At 42.4% G+C, this 25,459-nt stretch overlaps 1 protein-coding gene and 1 long non-coding RNA gene across 6 annotated transcripts in view; one reads left to right on the top strand and one right to left on the bottom strand.

The window, feature by feature from the left end:
* The window catches only part of RBM15 (RNA binding motif protein 15), a 28,786-nt gene extending 19,514 nt beyond the window's left edge, over nucleotides 1-9,272 (bottom strand). For all 5 annotated transcript variants that reach the window (XM_024990028.2, XM_010803256.4, XM_059885045.1 and 2 more), the window contains exons 1-2: nucleotides 5,753-9,272; nucleotides 158-1,715 (exon numbers count right to left, since the gene is read on the bottom strand). In XM_024990028.2, the coding sequence (XP_024845796.1) occupies nucleotides 1,693-1,715; nucleotides 5,753-8,618 (2,889 nt within the window). In that variant the 5' untranslated portion in view covers nucleotides 8,619-9,272 and the 3' untranslated portion in view covers nucleotides 158-1,692. The remainder of the gene's footprint in view (nucleotides 1-157; nucleotides 1,716-5,752) is intronic.
* A 341-nt stretch (nucleotides 9,273-9,613) lies between these two features.
* Nucleotides 9,614-20,142, top strand: LOC132344862 (uncharacterized). The gene is made up of 3 exons (XR_009493901.1): nucleotides 9,614-9,701; nucleotides 18,501-18,574; nucleotides 20,035-20,142. It is a non-coding gene; the product is annotated as an uncharacterized lncRNA (long non-coding RNA).
* The last annotated feature ends 5,317 nt before the right edge of the window (nucleotides 20,143-25,459 follow it).

Below are 25,459 nucleotides of genomic sequence, written 5' to 3' on the forward strand. Positions count from 1 at the left end.
AGTTCTGGTCTGCAACTTTGTTAATATATAACTCTTTGGTGAGGGGAAGAAGCTAGTAACAGCAGCAGAGTGCCTAAATCAGAGAAATATATCCCCAAACATTAAAAGCCCTCACCCTGTTAATTATAATGCTTTTGACCTCTAAAAACCCTCTTACCTGTTTATAAGAGTTTATACAGCTGTTTGCCACTGGAACACCACCTTGCAGAGTATAAGCGTGGCATCCTTTGTTGATAATCACCTGTTGCCTAAGTAATCATCATCCCGCATGGAGACAGACAGCACTAGGGCTCTTCCATCCGAGGTTAAAATTCAAAACAAGCCCAACAAGCCTGCATTTCAAGGTGGTCTTCGTCTGCAACTATTAAGTTTAAAACTGGCAAACAACAGTGGTGTCTGAAGCCAATGGTGCAGCACTGCTGGCTTCCTCTTGAACTCCAGCGTTGTCACTGTGCACCGAAGTCTCCTGCGGCCAACAGGGGAGTTGTTCTCCTGTACTGGAAACAGCTTCCAAACATCAGGAGCCCCTGTACAGGATAATGCAGGAACTAAAGGCAAACACTTTTTCCTCCTTAAGGATGCCTCCATTTTTTCCTCACAATCTGTACTACCAACCGAAGTGACTGGGCCTGAGTGTGCGTTCGTACCTATGAAACCGTCACGGTGCATGCACATCCAAGGCATGTGGAACCACAGGTCAAATAAGGCACAGATACCAAGTAATGGTTCTAATTACAAACGCTAGCTCTCAGGAACTCTTCATCCATTCAGAACTAAACCCATCACTGCATAACTCTGGTAAGAAGCCCCTGAAGATGGAGGAGCTCCTCAAGTGTGTCAGGAAAGGCTTTATTAACATCATCATTAACATTTAAAAAGCAAGCGGAGCATTTCTCCTTCTTTTGGCAATTTGGTGCAAATGTTAAGTGCAAGATAAAGCAATTTCAAACTTTTCTTCAAATTAAAAATGAAACTAAGGCCAAACGTGATGGGTGGACAAAATAAATCAAAACTTAAAATTCAGCAACTCCGGCTCTTCAAACCAGCAAAGCCCCCGACTTGTGCACTGTGGTGAGGCTTACGGTGCTTGCCCCGGCTTCTTGCGTGCCAGCAAACAGCACCATTTCCTCATCAAGTTGAGGACTGAGAAGCAAATGATCCCCTTCACTGCAAACAAAGGGGGTCACAGTAACACTAGTGATCCTTCAGAATTGACACACTGTGATAGTCAAAATGATGGTCTCCCTGCTTCTTGCTCAAGACATACAAGATCTGAGCAGCAGCAAGTACCTCCTCAGCTGCAAACAAAGGGGTCAAAGGTTTGCCGTCAATTCACTTCCAGGCAGAAAAACATTTTCCTCAAAAGAAACAATTTATTTAGAATAAAACAAAAGCAGCTCAACTGTGAGCGCACGTTTGAGTGACAGCTACTTTTAAGCTGTGTGAGCCATAAAAAGGGTTTTTCTTTTCCAGAAATCTTGTGTACACAGCACAAAGCAAGGTCATTTTTTTTCCACTTAAAACACCGGCATTGGCATCACAATAGCAGATACACAACTTTAAGCTGCCATTTTAGTAAAATGCACAAATACTAAACAGATTAGCTTTCTTCCATCAAGAGGCCCATGTAAACTTCACATAAGCCACAACTTCTCTTCAAAAAGGTCCATTAGAGCTTTGAATTCCATGTCTTCATCCGTTGTTCACCAGTTTTGCTTGCAGGGGGGGAAAAAAAGGTTATTCAGTACAAATGTTTACAATATTAAAAATATATATATTTCCCCTATGCCATTATAGATGAACATAACATTAACAAGACCTTCCTGGACAATCCACCTTGACTTCAAAAAGCACCAATAATACCCACTGGCACAAACCTTGAAATGAACTTACTGTGAACAGACAACAAGTAGAACAATAGGGTGAATTTTTTTTTTTAAAGACTGCAATTAACGATTATAGGACTGAAAATATCCTTTGTACTCATGTAACTGAGTAAAACATGTCAAAAAAATTCAGAAAAAATCAAATTTATAATCAATATATTCTATATAAGTTAAAAAAAATGAAACTATAAAAAGGTAGAATTTAGTCAAACTTATACCCCCTCTATTTTCATTCTGTAATTTATATGGAGCAATACAGACCTACTCCATCATTGTAGAAAGGGGTCAAGATACAAAACCTTTTAAAAATCCACCTTCATTTGTGTTACCAAAGACAGCAGCTGTTATTTTCTTTAAAACACTCATACAAACAATTGCTAAACAGCCAAAGAACACTGTGGGACTTTAAATTTCCAACTGTTTAAATCATACATATAAAACTCCTCATTAAGCTAGACAGTTCACCGTGGTCACCTGAAATCATTTTCTCCCTTTAGGCATATCACTATAACCAGAATGTTAACAGGGTCAGCTCCATTTCTCTTCCTGTTCTCATACCTAACTCCTATCTCCAAAGCAAATATTGTGGCAGAGACAGAAAAAAAAGTCCAGAAATTCTCTCCAAAAACTTTTTCACAAAAAGGTCATTAAGGCCCTCTTCTCAAGAGGATTTCCTAGTTCTGTTACCACAGAGTTTTTGGTGAATGGTTCCTATATGGACCCAAACTGCAGTTTAAGTTGTACCTGCGTAATGAGCAATTTCACTGTCTGAAGAAACTATTAAAAGAAATTAAAAAGACAAAACAACAACAACAAAAACTGTCAGTGAAAATCTGCTCATGAAATAGTTTTTAAATAAACTAAACAAGTGTTAGACTCTGAAAGCAACACACCCCTTACTTTTACTGTTGTACCTCAAGTGGTCTAACTGAGCTAAGGGCCAGAACATATTACCTTCAAAATGTGACAAAAGCTTATATCAGCCAAAGGACGGACGTTTTAAGACGTAATCCTTAAAGGGAAAACTCTGCTTACTCTTGAGTGAGAGTCAAAACAGACATCTCAAACCAGGAATTTACATTTTTTCGTGGAAAACTCTTTATAGAAATCCCAGTAACAACCAACAAAATAACACTAAAAATAAATTGACTAGGAGCTGAATGATTAATTTTTCATAAACTTTGAAATTGTGATTAAAAATCTAAATTAGCTTGATGCTTCTTTTTTTCACCAGTAACACTTAATGAGTCATTTAATGATATACTTAAGAAATTCCATTCATTTGAACTTGAGTTCCAGAAAAATCAATCAAACAAATACATTTTTAAAAAAATAAAAGCAAAAGAAACAACTGGCTGTCACAAAGAACATCCAATGTTGAGATTACAAATTCTGGCTAGTGAGAATTAGAACCAGATTGTTTTAGACAAATGCTTTCATTCTACTCTTAAGTTTAGGTAGATAGTTTACCAATGTTATAAACCTGAACAACAGAATGAACAATACAAATAAGAGATTCATCTGAATGATGGCACTCTGTAGGTAAGCACCAAACTAAACATAATTTTGTTATAATACATACATTTAGAAATGGTATCAAGCCATTGTTTCAAAAGCACTGAAGTGCAAATTGCCCAGATCTAACAAAAGCCACGATGTCAGATAAAGAACCAAACAAACATGGAGCAAACCCATAGTACTCTACTCTTCGATAAGCTGGCATATCAACTTAAAAAAAAAAAAAAGCCACACACACTTTGGATTAGAGTAAAATTAGATATCAAGGACTTTACTCTCTAAAAGAGTAAAATCATTTGTTCAGCCATCTTATCAAAAGGTATTCAAAAGTTAATGGTTAGTGAGACTATTTAAACTGGAAAAAAATGTATCTAGCCACAAATTGTACTTTGACCCCATTTATTTATGCATAGACTGCACACTGACATAAGTTTCTGAACAGGTGTCTATTCCATATTAGCATGTCAAGCAGTTTTTTAAAAGCAAAAGGACCAAAAGTGTTCATTGTAGGACTTCCAGGTGTTTTCCCTACAGGCACACCAAGGACCTCTGTGCTCATACCCTATTATCTTTCTTCTCTCAAAATGGCTAGTTTTTCCAGTTTAAAAACAAAAAAAAACACAAAAGTCTCCAAACTTACAAAGAAAACTTATAAATGCATAGTGAAAACTAAAAAGGATGACACAGCAGTGATGAGGCTTTCATGCTAACATGCATTAGACACCTGTCATAATGGACAATTAAAAATTACATGACGTTTCCCTGGGTTATTATTGGTGCTATTTCAAAACTATCAGCTTTGATAACAGAAAGAAAACAGTTGAGTTCTGCCAGGCTTTCAGTAAGTCACTTACATAGCATAGAAACATGACCATGATCCAAAGGTCCTCAAGTTTCTAATCATAATTAAATATCAAGGGCTTTAGCTAAAGTCCTCAACATTTAAACCACAGGGGAAAATACACTTACAAATGACCTGAGAAACTAGGGATTGGGGGTGGAGGAGGAAAATAAAAGACAAGGAAACCATGAATTGTTGTTAAGCAGCAAAAGCTCTTGTTAAGAACCAGAAATTGATAATCTTCAGTTTGGGAAAAAACTGTGGAGGTGGACTAAATTATTTTATACTAATTCCAGGTGTCTGAGAAAATAAACCACTAAAAAACGGTTTTCCTAAACTGATTATTTCAATTCTCTGTGGCTGTACACCAATGAAAATATAAACACAAAATTTCAAAGATACTCAAAATACTTTCAATAATGTGAAGTCATCGCTGTTTAAATATGAAAATAAAAATCCAAGCAATATTTTGAGAGTATGTCAAAAGTATTTCAAAATGACTTAAAAAAAATTCTGCAATCCAGATATGGGTGATTAATGCCCACTGAAATAAAAGGATGACTTATGAGCCTGCAGACAACTCTTCTTTCTATTACTGAAGTCAGAAATTTGGGTGAATACAATATAAAAACTCACCTCTGATGAAAAACACAAGTTTTGAAATTTTCAACAATTAGAACTGTACCTGCTATACCCCTCAGAAAGTCAGTGAAAACACCACCACACACCAATAACTGACCAAAGAACTCTGATTTTAAAAGCACCTACTCACTTCCTGCATACTAGTGTAAGCAAAAGACAACGTGGTTTGTAACACACTCCTCTATTTTTACTGAACAGCTACAGCTACAAACCAAAAGTGCATATATGGGATACAGAACTCAAAAACTAATGGTAAAAGCATATATGTTAAAGCAAGCTCTTGGGAACACACCACGTATTTTAAGAAAAATACTCAAATACCTGATTAAAGTAATTGCCAACGTTTTATGTATGCTTTACCAGCTTATACTCCTGAGATCCCTGCTCAAATTTCAGCCACACAAATAACATTTCTGGTACAGGAATTATTTACCTACATACCAATCAAAGCCATTTTTAGGGGTGTATTATCTTTTTACAGCTAGTGGGCTCTTTGTTTTTCAAATTTTAACTTTTCAAATTTCTGGTTTTGTAACTTTGAGGATTTTTTTAAGTTCAAGATTAAAAAAGAAAAAAAAATCCGCAGAAAAAGAGGAAAACAGTTATACATAAGAGTGGAAACTCCTGATTAAAGTAAATCCACTTGCCTGCTACCTTTGGGGGAGTCCTTTCACTTAAAATAATAGCTAAACTCTCCTGACTTCTATTTTAAAGAGGTTTATAAAAATATAAAAAAGAAAATACCTAAAACTAAACAACTAATTAAAAAGAAAATTTCATCTGACGCTGTATCCCATTACACATCACAAAACAGAAACCATGTCAAAGTACTAAATACAAGTTACACATGGACTTTAAGACGCACCACGGACAATGATCATGACCAGGTAATCTTCTTCAGATTTGGCCAGTGCCTTGGCAGGGGAATCCAGGAACTGCTGGGAGAACTCACAGGGTGGAAAGGCATGAAGGACTCCGGTGTTTTCCTTGTCTTTGTTGCCCCCCACAGGGAGGCTGATCACCCCAGCGGCCTGCTTTTGCTTTAAGTAGGACACAAGGTTCCTAAGTGGCCTCTGAGTAGAGGTGGCAGTGTCTGATGTGGCTGAAGAAGAAGAGGACCTGCTATCAGAACTTCCAGGCACAGCCAGAAGAATAGCATAACCATTGGGCCCTGCCACTTTGATGCGTCGCGTTACTTCATCCAACTTGGGCTGGTCCAAACGAAGACGCTGAGTGATCTTGAGCTGGGCCACTTTGCCCCCAGTTGAGCCCTCCACAAGAAGACTACTAGCCACCTGGAGGTCACCCTGCAACAGATGCATGTTGGAAGGAAAGTTGCTGTTCTTCAACAGAAGCATGCCCTGCCAGGCCAAACAGAGTTTGGGAGATGCTGCTGCTGCAGGGGCGGTCCCCCCATCCTGTTTCTGGGAAGGGGACTTCAGCTTTGATGAAGCAGTGCTGGTGCTGGATGCACTCCCATCAGGCCGATCTTCTTTTTTCAGAGGGCTTTTACCCTCCGTGGAAGCAGTTGTCCGGTGCTTCTTATCCCGTTCAGCTGATGCAGAGTTTTTACGGTCTCGCTTGTCACCCTGGCTCTTCTCCAAACTACCTCGTCGGTCTCTGATTGGAGAGGGCCTTTCCAAGAGAAGACGGGAAGATCGATCGTTGTCGCTGTTGTAGCGATCCCGGCTACTGCCCAATTCTGGACTGCGGTCAGGAGAAGGCGCGCAATGACGTTTTCGTGGACGGTCACTCTCTGGGGACCTATCCAGATGCCGACCCCCACTCTCCTCAGGCAGCCTTCGCTTCCTAGGTTGGTCTCTGCTGCTGGGCAGATCTCGATCACCTCTGTCCCGGTCCAACGACCAGCCATCCCGCCTACGATCCAGGCTATCCAGTGGCTCATAAGCAGGCACAGCAGTAGCTGCAGTCCGAGTGCTGCGTTCACGGACTGGGGGTGGGGGCGGAACCCAATCAGAGTCAGGATAAAGGTCCCTATCACGATCTCTGTACAGTATGGGTGGTGTCCTATCCCGAGCACCCCTCAAAGGGTCGGGTGCCCGGTGTCCAAAAGCATCTGTCACCAGTTCATAATGAGTTAACGGCAGAGGCTGCAGATATTGCTGCTGGTAACGATGTTCTGTGTCTGCAAAGTCTACTCTAAGGCGACGATCTGGGCCACCAAGTGGGAAGCCCCTCATATGGGTCCAAGCAGCATGAGCTGCATCCAGGCTTTCGTACTGGATATACGCCCAACTATCACCTTTGCGGTAGTCAATGGTGCGTATGGTGCCAAATCGGTCAAACTCCCGTGCCAGGGCAGCAAGAGGCACCCAAGGACCCAGGCCACCTACCCAAAGGCGGGTGGTGGGTGTAGCTTTGCCATAGCCAATTTTGATAGGATTCCGAATGATAATTTTGCCAGACATCGCTAGTTTGGCCCGGTGAGACATATCTAGGTTTTCAAATTTGAGAAAGCCATAGGTACTGGTCTGGCCCCGAGAAGGCCTCTTGATGTCTACCTCTGTGATGACTCCGAAACGGTCAAAAGCCCTTCTTAGATCACTCTCTGTCACAGTGATGTCTAGGTTGCCCAAGAAAAGCGTCCGGTTAGCTCGCTGATCATCCTCGGGTGAGATCTCATCTACTTCTCTGAAAGGAGCAGCACCTGCTCCAGTTCCCACCCTTGGCTCAAGACTGTAGGCTGGGCGCACTCTCTCATAGAACGAGTAGTCTCGCTCTCTCTCCAGGTCTCGGGGCAGTGGCGGCGGAGGTGGAGGGGGCAGGCGGCCGAGGGCCAACTGCTGCAAGCGGTAGTCTCTGTATCCCAAGGCTGCACCACCAGGGGAAAGTGATCTCTGGCCTCCACCACCTCCTCCAGGGGGGTGCCGGTGACCACTTACAGAGGACCCGACCACACTGGCTGAAGGAGGATAGGAATCTTTGTCTAAAGGGGAGCGGCTGCGGCGCCGGCTCACATACACGGCTTCTATCTTCAGAGGCCGGTCATAGAGCACTAGGCGGCCTCTGGCATGCTTGGCCGCCCGCGCGTCCTCTGGCCGCCGGAAGTTCACAAAGGCTACTCGCTCATCCCCGCTGCCAGAACCCGAGAGATGACTGATTTTGACACTTACATCACCGAAGCGTTTAAACTCGTGAAACAATCCGTCCTCCACTGCTTCGTCACTCAGCTGGGACCCCAACTCGCTTATCTTCAGTGTCTTGTATTCCCCGCCATCTCCGCCGCCAGGAGCTGAAGAGGCGGCCCCAGAGGAACGTGACTCCCCGCCTCCACCCCGGGAGCTGCTGCGCGACTCGCCCCCGCCCGAGGAATTTTTGGTGCTTGGGGAGCTGTAACTATGCAAGCGGCTACTGGAGCTGCCCCCTCCGGTGTCGTACTCGCGGCTACCACCTCGGCTGCTAGACTTGTCCAGATGAAGGCTGCGCCGCGACCCGCCGCCACCGTCTGTCTTTCCGCTGCTGCTCCCATTGCTGCCACCAGAGCCCCCTAACTTCTTGCTCCGCTCCCCGCGGGAAGTCGAATCCTCACCACCACGGGAGCGTTTCGGCTTGACCGGAGAGCGCTCTTTTCCCTTCATGGTAGCGGGGCGTCGGAGATCTTCTCCGCGGAACTGACTAACCCGCCGCCCCGCGCTCGTTTCACACAGCGGAACCGCACGCCGCCATCTTGGACTCTGCCGCGGCAGAGGGTCCCGCCCCGCAGTCTTCATTGGTCAATTAGTTCCGCTCTTCTACAGTCTCATTGGGAAAACTATTTGTCTGTCTTTACATCTCCCCGCGCTCCGGGAAGGCGCCCGCCCAACCACTGTTATTGGGCTCCCAACGCCCTAGTCAGAGTACCTCATTGGTTATATTCGTTGTCCATCTTAACGGTTCCTCGCGCCAGACTGTAGCTCCGCCCCGCGTACTCGACGGTCACCTGACCCAAAGTCTTGAGGCGTTGATTGGACAAAAAGTCTGCCCTCTAACGGTACTTCTTGCGGGGCGAAAGCAGTGATCCCGCCTCCTCATAACTTTCATTGGCTTATGACCCCGTCCTTTAACCTACTATTTGGGAAGTCAGGCCATATGTTCTAGCATTTTTTTTTTTTTTTCTGAGAGGGCGGCTCACAGCGATCTCGCGAGAGAGAGAAAGCTCTCTCTTTCAACGCCTTTCTTCCAACTCCTCCGGCGGCTGAAAGAAGTTTAAATCTGATTGGATGTTAACGATGAAGTTGATAGGCCGAAATAACTGTCCATCACTCGCTTAAAGGCGTAGGCTCTTACAATGAGGAGGCTGCCTGAAGGTGAAAGAGTAGAATACGTGCTTGCTGTGCGACGTCACTTAGACGTCGCGAAATGGTGACCATAAAATAGTTCCTCCTCCCCGCGTTCGGCGTTTTCCTTTCCAACATTTGTTCGCTCCCACGGCGTACTTGGTTGGGGTTTGGCCCTCGGACCTCAGAACTTCTAGGCGCCCTACCTCCTACCTGTGTGGGACAAGGAGCTGGGCTTCTGTCTCTCCCCTCTCACTGTTGGGCCCACGAATCCCTCAGGAAACCGTCCAGGGGCGCCCAGCCGACACCATCTTAGCCCCGTTGGCCTTTGCGTGAAAGGCCTTTAAAAGCCCCACCCACCGTACGCAAGAAAGCGCTCTGGGGCCCGCGGAGCAGGCGGGGCCGGGTTCACAGTTCACGAAGCGCGGGGTCACACTAACTCCCGGGTCCGGGCGGGTCGTAAGCCGACCGCAGGCCCTTGGGGCCCCGCAGCGCTGGAGTCGGTGCTTAGCCCGGGCTGGAAGCCGGCACTGCTCGGTGCGTTTCATTCTCGCCCGAGTGTCCTGGGGTAACCTAGGACAGAGAGACTGAAGCTTCCAGTTTCGACTCTTGTAGTCGGGGTGGGGACTCTCGGGCCACGGCGGACGAGTCTAGGCTTCATGATTTATGTTGCAAATTCACGTAGATTTGGGGTTTTGTCGTCCGATAATATAGCTGCGTTTGATTTTTATATGTTAATAACCTTCTCTGGTAAATAATCGAGTGAAATGAATGTACTTTGCTCCCTGCAGATGTGTCGCGTTTTTTCCTGTGGCTTCTTGTACGTGCCCCCACCTTCAGTTAGTTTATGCTAGAACCGGGTAGAACAGCCACCTTGCCATCTAAGTCCATCTCTTTTGACTCTTACAATTATTCGCCGCTTTAAAACCCAACTTTCTTTCCATAGACCTTCATTGTGTCAGACAGTAAAGCACTTGTGTGGGGTGCTGGTGATACCGAGGTGAAAACAGGTACAGTTTCTATCCGATGAAGGGAGCTAGTGCTGAGTTCATCACAGGGCTAAGCTTTTTTTTTTTCTTTTCTTTTTTTTTTTAATTTTATTTTATTTTTAAACTTTACATAATTGTATTAGTTTTGCCATATATCAAAATGAATCCACCGCAGGTATACATGTGTTCCCCATCCTGAACCCTCCTCCCTCCTCCCTCCCCATACCATCCCTCTGGGTCGTCCCAGTGCACTAGCCCCAAGCATCCAGTATCGTGCATCGAACCTGGACTGGCATCTCGTTTCATACATGATATTTTACATGTTTCAATGCCATTCTCCCAAATCTTCCCACCCTCTCCCTCTCCCACAGAGTCCATAAGACTGTTCTATACATCAGTGTCTCTTTTGCTGTCTAGTACACAGGGTTATTGTTACCATCTTTCTAAATTCCATATATATGCGTTAGTATACTGTATTGGTGTTTTTCCTTCTGGCTTACTTCACTCTGTATAATAGGCTCCAGTTTCATCCACCTCATTAGAACGGATGCAAATGTTTTCTTTTTAATGGCTGAGTAATACTCCATTGTGTATATGTACCATAGCTTTCTTACCCATTCATCTGCTGATGGACATCTAGGTTGCTTCCATGTCCTGGCTATTATAAACAGTGCTGCGATGAACATTGGGGTACACGTGTCTCTTTCCCTTCTGGTTTCCTCAGTGTGTATGCCCAGCAGTGGGATTGCTGGATCATAAGGCAGTTCTATTCCCAGTTTTTTAAGGAGTCTCCACACTGTTCTCCATAGTGGCTGTACTAGTTTGCATTCCCAGCAACAGTGTAAGAGGGTTCCCTTTTCTCCACACCCTCTCCAGCATTTATTATTTGTAGACTTTTGGATGGCAGCCATTCTGACTGGTGTGAGATGGTACCTCATAGTGGTTTTGATTTGCATTTCTCTGATAATGAGTGATGTTGAGCATCTTTTCATGTGTTTGTTAGCCATCTGTATGTCTTCTTTGGAGAAATGTCTATTTAGTTCTTGGGCCCATTTTTTGATTGGGTCATTTATTTTTCTGGAGTTGAGCTGTAGGAATTGCTTGTATATTTTTGAGATTAGTTGTTTGTCAGTTGCTTCATTTGCTATTATTTTCTCCCATTCTGAAGGCTGTCTTTTCACCTTGCTAATAGTTTCCTTTGATGTGCAGAAGCTTTTAAGGTTAATTAGGTCCCATTTGTTTATTTTTGCTTTTATTTCCAATATTCTGGGAGGTGGGTCATAAAAATAAAAACCATATGATTATCTCAATAGATGCAGAGAAAGCCTTTGACAAAATTCAACACCCATTTATGATAAAAACTCTCCAGAAAGCAGGAATAGAAGGAACATACCTCAACATAATAAAAGCCATATATGACAAACCCACAGCAAACATTATCCTCAATGGTGAAAAATTGAAAGCATTTCCTCTAAAGTCAGGAACAAGACAAGGGTGCCCACTTTCACCATTACTATTCAACACAGTTTTGGAAGTTTTGGCCACAGCAATCAGAGCAGAAAAAGAAATAAAAGGAATCCAAATTGGAAAAGAAGAAGTAAAACTCTCACTATTTGCAGATGACATGATCCTCTACATAGAAAACCCTAGAGACTCCACCAGAAAATTACTAGAACTAATCAATGACTATAGTAAAGTTGCAGGATATAAAATCAACACACAGAAATCCCTTGCATTCCTATACACGAATAATGAGAAAACAGAGAAATTAAGGAAACAATTCCATTCACCATTGCAATGGAAAGAATAAAATACTTAGGAATATATCTACCTAAAGAAACTAAAGACCTATATATAGAAAACTATAAAACACTGGTGAAAGAAATCAAAGAGGACGCTAATAGATGGAGGAATATACCATGTTCATGGATTGGAAGAATCAGTATAGTGAAAATGAGTATACTACCCAAAGCAATTTATAGATTCAATGCAATCCCTATCAAGCTACCAACAGTATTCTTCACAGAGCTAGAACAAATAATTTCACAATTTGTAGGGCTAAGCTTTTATACATTCCTCCTCATGTCCTCTGGGCAGAGGAAAGGGAATTCTTGTATTGATACTCTCTTCAACTACATCTCTCAAGATTCTATCTGTAGGAGACAATGTGAGATGTTTTTAAACATGACAACTTTTGAGGTAACTATGTCCCCCAAACTGAAACCTAAACTTTGAAACTTTTAGAAACTCAAAACTGTTTGCTGCTGCTGCTAAGTCGCGTCAGTCGTGTCCGACTCTGTGTGACCCCATAGATGGCAGCCCAACAGGCTCCTCTATCCCTGGGATTCTCCAGACAAGAATACTGGAGTGGGTTGCCATTTCCTTCTCCAATGCATGAAAGTGAAAAGTGAAAGTGAAGTCGCTCAGTCGTGTCCAACTCTTAGCGACCCTATGGTCTGTAGCCTACAGGCTCCTCCGTCCATGGGATTCTCCAGGCAAGAGTACTGGGGTGGGTTGCCATTGCCTTCTCCAGAAAACTGTTTAGCCCTGGCTTTTTAAGAAATTTGGAGGTGAAGATGTAAGCCTTTTATCTGGAGTAGACTATAAAAGCTTAAAAGAAACCAAATATGCAAAAGCATTTCTATGATACTGTAATGTGTGGACATAGTCATTGTATTAAAACTGTTAAAATAACTTCATAAGGCATAGTATGGTATGTATAATATGCTACCATTTGTAGTCTTAAAAAATGATATGCCTGTTTATGTGTTTGTACATTTTGTGTGTGTATATATATATATATATATATTCATAGAAACAGTTGAGACTACTTAGGTTATTGAGATGCTGAGGAGAGGGGAGCTGAGGGTCTGGGTGGGAGAACGACTCAAATTTTCATTATATAGCTTTATGCGTTATTAATACTTGTTTTACCATGTGCATGATATTGTTATTTGTGTTTTTCAAAATAGCAATTATTTTTAGCTTTCCTTAAAAAACTTTTTATGGAAAAACTAAAAAATGTACAAAAGTACAAAGCTTTAAAGAACTCTCTTGTACCCAACATTTCAGCCATTTTCAGATCATGTCAGTCTTGTTTCATCTACATTGTCCTCTTATTCTTCCCCCTCTTGATTATTTTGTTCCAAGCTTATTGGCTCCGGAAATAAAATAAACCATTTCTCCAAGTAATTCTGGTTCCTTTAGTGGGAAATGATCCTTAAAGATAGAATTTTTTTTTTTTTAATTTAGGCCAATTAAAAAAAAAATTATTCAAAAGAAAAACGACTTTACATAGGGGATTTTCATAGAACACAACACAAAATTGAAGTTAAGCCATTACCTGATTAAGCATTATCTGTTACAGCTAACCTAGAAAAGATTAAAGGCAGGAGGGGAAGGGGACCACAGGATGAGATAGTTGAAGGGCATCATCGACTCAATGGACATGAGTTTGAGCAAACTCCGGGAGTTGGTGAAGGACAGGGAAGACTGGTGTGCTGCAGTCCATGGGTTCACATGTGGGACACGACTGAGCAACTGACTGAACAACAACAGCAATAGCTAACCTAAATAAATTGGTCTCCAGGGCGACTGTTTTTGGCCTAAATTGACCTGCTTAGGTGACTCACTGATTTTTTTTAAAAAAAGTAAAAATAATGACCAAATAAGTATAGTATCCCAAATCTCGTAGGGTCTGAAGGAGCACAAGAATTGAGGGAGAGAATAGGGAGAATGATACTGCCGTGCCTGAGGTTCTGTGAGGCTTAGTGGCTTGCTGTTTGAAACACCAAGGAACTTGATGTAAGATATTGCCTACAGGTGGCTATGGTAGGAAGGCTCATCTGGGGTGGGGGTGGGGGGCACCAGAGGGGAGGTGATAGCCTGTCTGATATAAAGAGGACTGGTAAGTTTAATGGATAGGTATGAAAAGGCCTGGATTCCATTATCAGTAACAGAGCCAAAATACCACCTGTGTGTGTGTGTGTGTGTGTATGTGTGTGTGTATGACAGAACTGAATAATGAATGACATGACATGTTGATCCAAGCTGTAGTTAAGTGATTTATTCTGGTTTCATTTCCTTTGTGTTCTTTAAAGTATGAAGTGGCTTATTGAAGTTATACCAGCCTGTGTTCACACATGTGCTTTTGAGAGGGCTGAGAGGATAAAAGTGACCCACGGTTTAGAGGGGCAAGACTTTGAACACTTTTTCTACTGTTGGTGATGGAGTTGTTGAGGTCCAGTCCAGGCTTTCATCTGCTCTCCTTGTGGTCTATGGCCAGATTTGTGAGGATAACTGACCTGGGTGAGGAGGATCTTTCAGCGGTCATGGAAACAGAGTTAAGCTACCAACAGATTCCCTGAGCATCATAGCAGCAGGATGATCTCTCCTTTTAGTGCCTTGTCAAAAACCAAAAAATAGTGTTGAGGAAAAGCTGCCATTGCCCATTGTGGCTTCAGTGTTGACCCCTTGCAGCTGTACAACTCAAAGCCCCTAGCTGTCTAAATAAAGTGCTTTCTCCATCTCCTTTAGAATCAGTTTTGGATTAAAAAGGAAAAGCAAAAATGAAAGTTACATTCAAGGAAGAAAGCTGGGCAATTAAAAGATATCAGTATGTTTCCTGTCAAATGTGTTCTTTCCACCCTCTTCCTTCCTAGGTTTTATTGTTTGTGTATCCTAAATACACACAGAGACAATTATGACTGCAATATGAAATTTACCTTGGGAGCTGAGAGCCCTTTGATTTCCTGGCAGATGCAAAGAGGCCTGAAGCTGGAAATTTTTTTTAAAATTTCCCACTCACAGTTGTGAATTAAATTTCTCTGTTTCATTTTCTTTTGTGAAATGAGTGGCCTGACAGTAAGATTTGTTTTGTTTGCTCTGCAGAAAAAGTGTGTGTTTTACCCATAGACATATATGAAATCCCTAAAATAGCAAATAATCGTTTAGGACACAGTTTGCACTATAAAGTCACTTGTTTGTGGTTTGTATGGTTTTTTAAAAACAGCTTTATTAAGATATAATTTACATACCATAAAGTTCACCCACTTAAAGCATACAATTCAGTGGGTTTTAGCATACATAAGCTATGCATGTGGTTCACCCTTTAACACTGTTACAGAAAGACTCTGCTATAATTTTTTTCTACATGACTAAGCCCTAATATAATTATCTCTTTCATTTATTTAGACATTTTATAGGGCATTGGCTAAGAGCATGAACTTTGGAACCAGCCAGCCTGGATTAAATGCCAGCTTTGCTGTAGGTCTCAAAAGAATTACTATTAATTTCTCTGGGCCTTTATTTTCTCATCTATAAGATGAGAATAATCATAAAACCTCTTTACCAGGAGGATTAAATGGGTTAAAACATACAGTTTGACCCTCAGTATCCACGGGTTCTGTGTCCTTGGATTCAACCAACCATGGCTCATCTGATTGTATAAAGAGCTTAGAAGAGTACGTGGCACACAGTAAGCATGCATTGCTGTTAACTAGTATATTTTCTCTTTGAACTTTAGTATATAGAATTGGATTTATCATAATCCTCAGTTCCTGAGACATAATCATTAATGGTCCATTCATGGGTCTTTAAACTTTTAATTTACTTATCAAAACATAGTACATACCCATGAACCTATCACTCAATCCAAGAAATAGAGAGTTACCAGTATTTTATGTCTACTCTTTATATAGACATAAGGAGTCTACTTATGTAGACTACTTATGTAGACATATGTCTACTCCTTATATACTCCTTATATAGGCATACTCCTTATATAAATGTTCCTCCCTTATCCATTGCCTACCCTCATAGATAGCTACTATCCTGAATCTGGTATTTAGCTACCACTTGTTTTGAGAACTTAAAAAAATTTTTTAAGGAATTTTAAAGTCCCTATCATGAAGTTTGGGGAAAATATATATAAAAGTGGATTTTTAAAAATTCATTAATATATGTGCATGTGCATGCACTCATGCACATGCACATATATCACCTTAAAAGTATATTATTTTAGTTTGCCTTGTTTTGTAACTTTATACTAATTTGTATCTGTAATCTTCCTGAGGCTTGCATTTTTCATTCATAATGTTACTATGACTCTTCCATGTTATCAGAAAACTTTCGAGGAATGGATTATTTTCTTCTATTTTGATGTCCTGCAATCCTTATGCTACCACAGGATGTATTATATTAATAATATGGCTTTGCAAATTCCAGCCATCAAATAAGCATTGCAGGCACCCAGAAGGGCAGATGATGGGAGGAACAACTGCATGTCCTCCTCTTAAGACCACCTGGAAGTAACTCACTAAAATTCTGCTTCTATCTCATCTGCCAAAACATAAACCTCTGGCCACACTTAGAAAAGAAGACTGGGAAGTATACTCTGTATACTTTAGGCCAGATAAGAATCAGGGGTCTTATTTCTAAGGAGAAAGAGGGAGAACAGGCATTGGGGCCACCAACAGTCTCTTCCACAACTATGTACTGGGTGAATTACATGACACAATGCATGGAAAGCTCAAGGTACTTAGCAAGCTTCAATGAAAACTGTCATTTCATGATTTCACTTATATTATCCAATTTGATCCTCATAGTAATTATATGAGTTAGGGTAAATGTGATTATCTTAATTGCAGGTTGGGAGACAGGTTCGAGAGGCTAATTGCAGTTGCTGGTGGTGGTGGTAGTGTTTGTTTATTTCATTTTAAAGAAAGAGTCCAAGGGAAAGGAACCATAGGCCAATTCTGGAGTCCTGGCTTCTCTGGAAAAACTCTACCTTTCATAAAAACCTTGTAATTCTATGTTCTCTGATTTACTGAACTTGGCATGTAAATCTGCAAGGTGTGGGATGGAACTTAAATCTACTAAGTCCCCTCTGTGGGACACTTTCCACTGAATCCCGTATGAACCAGGTTGTTGGAAATGAAATGGCTCTCCAGCAGGGTGAAGCCTGAACAAACAAATCAGATTACATAATTGACAAATAGATAATAAAAATCAAAGCCAGACTTTTTTGAGCACATACTACATACCAGGTATTCTGCTCAAACTTTTCTCCCATTGGCTTGCTTCACTCTCACAACAACCCAAGGAGATAGGCAGGCTTATAATCCTCCCTTTTATTTTAATGCCTTTTTTAAACAACTTTTGGTGGCAAGTGGACTTATTGCAATGGCTTCTCTTGCTGTGAATCACAGGCTCTAGGGCACAGGCTTAGTAGCTGTGGCCCACAAGTTTAGTTGCCCCACAGCATGTGGGATCTTCCTGGACCAGGGATTAAGCCCATTTCCCCTGCACTGGCAGGTGGCTTTTCAACCACTGGGCCACCAGGGAAGTACACCGCCCACCCCCCCACCCCAGCTTCTTTATCAGGTAAAGGAAACTGAGGCTTAGAGATCCAATTTATTTTACAAATATTTAAGAAGAATAATATGTGTAGGTTTGGTTTTTTTCCCAAGTCTGTGAAAGCATTTGATTTGAAGTCATTCTTATGTATTAAGGGTGACACTGCAGATTGCCCCCCATATCTATTCTCCCTTTCTGTGTTATGAACAGATACAATACTCTGACAGGGAACATTTTATAACAAAAAATTATAACAAATGATATAAACAATTCTTTTAGTCACTAACATAGAATATATATAGTAACTGTGTTAGTATCTGCCTACTTGAAGAATGGTACTTTAACCTCAGTCGTTTATAACAACAGGAAGAAAGTATTTCATTTGATTGTAGGCAGTTTAGAGGTGAAAATTAGCTGTCTTGCAATGGAGATGGGAATTCACAGATTCTCAGTTATTGGACGAAACTTCTAAAGTCAGAGGCAATAAAAGCTTTATTTGCTGCTCCTTTTTGAGTATTAGGCAAAATCCTCTTGCTGCTCCTATGTCAGGTGGAGATTCCAGTTTAAAGAGCTCTGGATGGTGTATCCTGTGTGTCTTCCTATATCTTTCATGTCAAATTCCATCCACCTATAAACACTGAGGTTATAAAGCTGATAGAGTGTGAGTGCTTCTGTCACCAACTGTGTTTCAATTGGACAAAAAGTTGTAGATTCTATATTTCCTGGGGTGTTTAGTACATAAATTTTCTTACAGAAATGCAATAAAGTTCTGAGATCTCATGAGCCATCTCTGTGAGCCCACTATTAGCAAGAAGAAACCAGCTTTGGGGAAACCCAGCCCCTCGACACAGCCTACTGGAAACAAAAGAAGACTTCTACAAATGTTTGCATATGTTTGTCCATGACCATGGACAGTATTTCTGTGACATTTTAAAAATTATGAGTGCCTTTAACTAATCAATCTTTTTCAAACTATGTTCTATGTACCCAGCATAGTAAAGTACAGAGAGAAATTGTATGACATGAACCTTACCAAGAATTTGCTTGGATGAGAACAAAAATCAGGTACATTTAAAATTTGTCACTGAATTATTAAAATGAAAAAAAAATTTAATTAAGTCAAGTAGAGAAGTTTAGTGATAAGAGAACTCAGTGTGGGCTGGGGTAGTCAGGGGAGTTATGTAGATTCCAGACCATAAAGAATGCACAGGGTAGAATTCTAAGTCCAAGCAATGTTTTATAACGGTTCTGACCCTAAATTTCCTTACTGAATTTCCTGAACGATCTTTCCAAAATACAAATCTGAGAGTTTCCATTGCTCCGCAGATAAAGATAAGAATTCTTAATACGCCCTACAAGGCCCTATATGGTTTGGCCTTTCTACCATTCTTGCCTCTTCTTGCTCTGCATTTCCCCTGGCCTTCTTTCTGTCCCACACACTCATTGAACTCCCTCCCTTCCCAGGGCGTATGCTCTTCTCTACCCTCATCACCATGTGAACTATTCATACTTCAGGGATCATTTCCAGGTTACCTCCTCAGGGCAGCCTTCCCTGACTAGACTGAAGTCCCCTATTACAGGCTCTCATTTACCATGTGACGTGCCTCTCCTTCATTGCACCTGTCACAGTTGCAATTTTACATTTGTTGTAATTATTTTATTTACAATTTAGTGCATTTGATTTATGTCTTTCTTCCCCCAAGTTTTCATAAGGACAGCACTGTGTGTGTCTGGTTACTTACCATTTTATCCGCAGTTGTTAGCATACCATCAGGCACACAATTGACTAAGTTTTTGTTTGATGAATGAATGAATGAACATAATCTATATCAGTATTTCCCAATATCCTATAAAATGGTCCCGAGATAAAGAGTCAAATGAGTTTAGAAAACACTTTATACTGTATCGTCCAAGGCTCCACCCCTGCCCCCATGTATCTTTGCATATAAAATACTCTAGCAAACAAGAAAAAAAAAAAAAGACTGTAGCAAATCCTACAGTAAAGAAGGATTCATCTTAATTCGACCACAGAATGTAAACCAGAGTTCCCTAGTGTTTCCACTCAAGGGAGGTAACCTAGCTGCCCGTGCTGATGTTTTTGGTTCAGCAAATGGTAAGAAGTGTTTTGTTTCCTGAGAGGAATTTCCCAGTAGTTAAATTGCTCTGGGAATCCAGGCAGATGTAGGATTTAGAATTTGAAAAATGGAGCCACAAGTACAAACAAGCTCTATGAATACAATCTGCTTCATGAGCTGAAGGATGGACTCTCCTCAGCACAGTTTGTAGCAGAATAAATATGTGTTCAAAGAATGAATGGAGAGAGAAAATAACTGTGGTGATAATCCTGCAGCTAGTGAGTGGTCCCATCTTAGGAAAGATAACTATAGTTAAGTTCAAGTGTGAGCTTCCACCACTGAACCACTATGATGGTTTTGAACCACTATGATGGTTCAAAAGCTGTGAAAGCTTTTGAAGCTATGATGGTTAATGTACGGGCATTTTAACTGGTACTTACTTTAACACAGGAACTTACCCAGTCACAGGATTTAAAGAGGCAACGCTGACACTGAAGGCAAGTAAATACTGATTTTTGCTTCTTGGTTTTGTGATAAACATTTTGTCAATTGTTATTTTTTTCTGGGATTTAACATTAACTTCCTTTTTTGTCAAATCCAATGTTTTATTTTTCCCCTCAGTGTTCATCCTCCTTGATCATTTGGCATCTTTTTGACTGTTTTCAAGAAACCCTTCTTGAAATTCTTCCTGCACTTGTTTTGTGACCTGCACTTTCAATTCAATGGCATTTCAACCAATATTTATTGATCACCTGTGATGTACCAGACACTGGACTATCATCATTCATTTATGAACTCATTCATCAACATTCATTGAGTTCCTACTGGATATCAGGCACTGTGCCAGTGATTGAGATACAAAGATGAACAAGATACAATCCTGGATCTGAGAAGCTTCACAGCCTAGGAAAGTAGACAACTAGCACATCATGGCAGGAGGCTATGATACAAATACAGACTCAGGGGCTGTGGCCCTCAGAGAAAGAATCAATTGCTTTTCTCTGGGAGGGAGGGATACGTTGCATAGCACAGTGCCTGGCACAGGCTGAATCGTCAATAAATACACGTTAAAAGAACAAAAAGCCTTCCAGGCAGAGAGACTAGCATGATTAGGGCATCTTCAGGGAGCCCAGCCTGGGACAGAGGACCAGCTTCTCTGGAAGCATGGCAGGGGTGGTGATGGGGATGTTGATCTGAAAGAAATGTTTTTTCCTACTGTTGCTATTTAATTTATAAATTTTATGCACATGCATATTAAAAGCACATTACATAAATTATTAATTTATAGATTTTTAATATATTTTATACCAAGAATAAGAATACAATTATTGTTTTCACAATACAAATGACAGAAATTAAAGCTCAAACTATAAAAGCTGGTATATAAATAGAGAATACAGAGGTTCTACAGCAAAGCCATTGTCTTCTTGAGGGTAGTGGTGAGATATTTAACAAAAGTGGGAGCAGAATATTGGGCTGAAAGGACTGTATCCTGTAAGTGAGGGTTTGTCAAATGGTGTCAGAATCAAAATCACCTGGGAGATCTCCTTTTATAAAGCAAATTTCCAGGTTCCACCTGTATTAGGGTTCTCCAGAGAAACTGGAGAAGGCAATGGCAACCCACTCCAGTACTCTTGCCTGGAAAATCCCATGGGCGGAGGATCCTGGTAGGCTGAAGTCCATGGGGGTCGCTAAGAGTCGGACACGACTGAGTGACTTCACTTTCACTTTTCACTTTCATGCATTGGAGAAGGAAATGGCAACACACTCCAGTGTTCTTGCCTAGAGAATCCCAGGGATGGGGGAGCCTGGTGGGCTACCGTCTATGGGGTTGCACAGAGTCGGACACGACTGAAGCAACTTAGCAGCAACAGCAGCAGCTCCAGAGAAACAGATCCAGGAGGATGTAAAGATAGATATAAATACAGATAGATACAGCTATGTCCTATGACCTGCAGGTGGCAAGCTGGGGACCCAGAAGAGGTGACAGTATAAATTTCAGTTCGAATCCAAATGTCTGAGAACCGGGAGAGCCAATGGTGTAAGTTCTAGTCCAAAAGCCAACAGGCTTTCAAGACCCAAGAAGAGAATTTTTCAGTTTTGAGTCCAAAGGCAGGAAAAGACCATCTCCTTAGTGAAAGTTGCTCAATTGTGTCTGACTCTTGCAACCCCATGGACTGTAGCTTGCCAGGCTCCTCTGTCCATGGAATTCTCCAGGCAAGAATACTGGAGTGGGTTGCCATGCCCTTCTCCAGGGGATCTTCCCAACCCAGGGATCGAACCCAGTTCTCCCTCATTACAGGTGGATTCTTTACCATCTGAGCAACCAGGGAAGCCCATAGTCCCAGTTCAATCAGGCAGCAGGAGTTGCTTTTTACACAGCCTTTTTATTCTGTTTAGATCTTGGATTGGATGAGGCTGACCCCCAATTGAGGGGCCAGTAAAGTCTATTGACTTTATTCAGTCTGCCAATTCAAATGTTAATCTCATCCAGAAACACCCTCACAGACACATCCAGAATACATTTGACCAAATGTCTGTCACCCCCATGGTCATTACAGTTGATCATCCTACCACTTTAAGTGCATGCTGAATTTTGAGGACCTTTGCAGGCCATTCGAAACAGTGGAAGGTTTTCAAGAAGAGAGGCAATTTGATCAGATTATCTGGGAACCACTTAAGAAGGAACCCTGGCAGTTCCATGGACGGTGAATGCTTGTGGGGTAGGGAAGATGAGGCAGGATGCAGTGTCATGTAACAGATAGGGAGCTTATTACACAGGACACAGTGATGAGGTCCTGCTCTCCCCTATGCTAATGACCCCTGTTTCATTGCTATGTAACAAATTAACCCATAGCTTGGGCTTACCTTGTGGCTCAGCTGGTAATGAATCCACCTGCAATTTGGGAGACCTGGATTTGATCCCTGGGTTGGGAGGATCCCCTGGAGAAGGGAACAGCTCTACCCACTCCAGTATTCTGGCCTGGAGAATTCCACAGACTGTATGGTCCCTGGGGTTGCAAAGTGTCCAACACGCCTGAGTGACTTTCACTTCATTTAGCAGCTAAAAAGAGTCTTGGATCAGGAATTTGAGAAGGGCTCCACTGCACAGTTCAAGCTTGAGATGTCCCATGTTGTTGCAGTCAGATGCTGGCTGGGGCTTTAGTCATCTCATCTGGGCTGGATGTCCAAGATGAGTCATTCACTTGGTTGGCGGTTGACATTGGCCGTCATCTGCTACACACGACCTCCTTGGCAGAGTAGTCTCGGGTAGTCAGACTTTTCACAAGGCATCTGGCTTCATTTCAAGACAACCAGGCAGAAGCTGCATGGCCTTTTCTGACCAGCAGAACTTCCACTCTACTCTATGAATCAAAGCTTCCACTAGCCTGCCCAGGTTCAAGGACAAGGGAATTAGACTCCACTTCTCAATGGGGCCAGTAGCCCGGTCGCAAAGTAGAACAGCCTGTGCAATGGGAGATATTGTTCTGACATCTTTGAAAGATATCGACTTATATAGCTCTCAAATCAAGATTTCCAATCCTGACCTCTTATCTACTCTCCTGTTTTAGATACACAATTGCCCACAAGATATCTTATTGGGAAGTCTTGTTGTCAACTCAAACTCAAGTCTAAAACAGAATTTATGACAACAATCCTTCATCCCATAATCTTATTATTTCGGTAATACTTAAAACTTAAAAAAAAAATAGACTAACCCTTTTTTCTCTGACTTTTCTCTCTCTTTTTTAAAAAAATCAATTATTTATTTATATATGGCTGTGCTGGGTCTTCATTGCTGCGTGTGGACTTTGTCTAGCTGTGGTGAGCAGGGGATGCTCTCTAGAAGCTACTCTCTAAGCCCGCGGTGCATGGGCTTCTCATTGTGGTGGCTTCTCTTGTTGCAAAGCACAGGCTCTAGTGTGCATGGGCTTCAGTAGTTGTGGTGCTTAGTTGTCCCACAGCATATGGGATCTTCCTGGACCAGGGATCGAACCTGTGTTCCCTGCATTGGCAGGCAGTTCTTAACCACTGGACCACCAGGAGGTCCCGACTTTTCTTTCTCTGAAAAATAATCTGCTACCAAATCCTGAACTTTCTTCTTCTTCTTCATTACTGATTCTTGGACTCTCCTCATTGCCTTTGGTCAGGCCAGCTCCTCCTCACCCTTTGGTCCCCTAGCTGATCACGCCTCCAACCCTGTCCCTTGCTGTCACCATTTTACATGCTGTAGCCTGGCTAGTCTTCCCCAAAGCGCACTTCCCATTTTCCTGATCAACATTCTGGGGTGGGCTCCTAATGGAAAGTTTACCAATGGTCCATTTACCAAACTCTGATAGTGGGTTCCCGGAAAAGAGTTTAGCATGCAGGGTGTTTCTTAAATAGTGACTTTGAGACTGACACCCATGGAAGGAAAGGGAAAGAACTTGGATTGGGAGGAAGAAAAAGTGGACTTGTAGTCAGACCCAACCACAGCTCCAGCTGACCCCACGGTGAGTGGTGGAGTTAGAAAGTTCCACTAATTGTGGCCTTCAGAGTTGTCCCACAATGAGCTGAGATGGCAGGGCCTTTTATATTTCTGCATTGTTCAGTCATGGCCACTGTGGAAAGGATCATGACCTTGGGTAAGGCAGCCCTCTGCAGGTGAAGAAAGCCTGAAGTGGCTGACAGCTCCCGGTGTCCCTTCCCAGGGGCTGGGGCAGCAGAGTTCCCCACACTCTCCGCATTCCCCGGTGCCCTGTCCTTTCAATCACATAGCTCACCACAGCTCACCTTATCCTTGGTGCTCCCAGGCTCAACTTGAAGTCCCTTTTCCATCTAATCTTCAGCAAGCTCCATTCCATATCACTCTCTCTACTTTGGCTTTCGTGCTGATTATTTCCTGTAGGTTATTTTGCCTCATTCCACCTGAGTTGGGCTTCCCTGGTGGCTCAGCAGTAAAGAGACGCAGGTTAGATTCCTGGGTCAGAAAGATCCCTTGGAGGAGGGCATGGCAACCAACTTCAGTATTCTTTCCTGAAAAATCCCATGGACAGAGGAGCCTGGCCAGCTACAGTCCACAGGGTCACAAACCTTCGAAAATGACTGAAGCAATCGAGCTTGCACAGATGCCCCCAGGTTAGGGTATGCACTGTTCGAGAGAGGAAAGGAGGTGTGCCTTTTCCCCACGACATCAGCACGGCTTAAATTCAGCACAGAGATAAGTATTCCACATACATACAGCTGGAGCTCAAGAAACACTTGCAGATAGATTAACCAGAGCCCCTGGTTACTGCTGAGATTGCTCAGAGGGTACTGTTTCCAATATCCAATACCATAGCAGAATGAATGGTGTAGGAAACCACCACCTCCTGGTCCTTCTGGGGAATACGAAAACTAACCCTTACTGATTGTGCAGTTACTGAGCTGGGTCTTGTGTGGGAGCAGGCGCTGGGCAGGAGCTCACTCCAAGTTGAGACACAGTTGGAAGTTACTCCTAATCCCTTTCTTCCCACCCACAAAGCAGAGCCAGAGATCCTTTGGTCTCATGGGGTGCTGTGTACATTTAACTAATGAGTGGCCATCAAGTGTTGCCCAAATGCCAAGTGTAATTATAGTGAGCAATTATTTTTGCCTGAAGAGGCAGCATTCCAGCCACTGTCAAGGGAGGGAGATAAATGTCTGTGTCCTCTGAGATCCTGTGGGAACATGAGCTATTTTCCTGCCCTCAGAGGATCAGGAACCCAGATATAGCTTTCTTACACCCAGGGCACACCTGGGCAGGAATCCCCCAGAGGAGCATCTTTCTGTTTGTAGATTCATTACTGCTTTGGGCAGTGGGAAGGACATTCTCCTCCCCACTCCACTCCTCCACCCCTGGCAAGTGCACCACCGG

Source organism: Bos taurus, chromosome 3, assembly GCF_002263795.3.
Source record: "Bos taurus isolate L1 Dominette 01449 registration number 42190680 breed Hereford chromosome 3, ARS-UCD2.0, whole genome shotgun sequence".
Taxonomy (NCBI): domain Eukaryota; kingdom Metazoa; phylum Chordata; class Mammalia; order Artiodactyla; family Bovidae; genus Bos; species Bos taurus.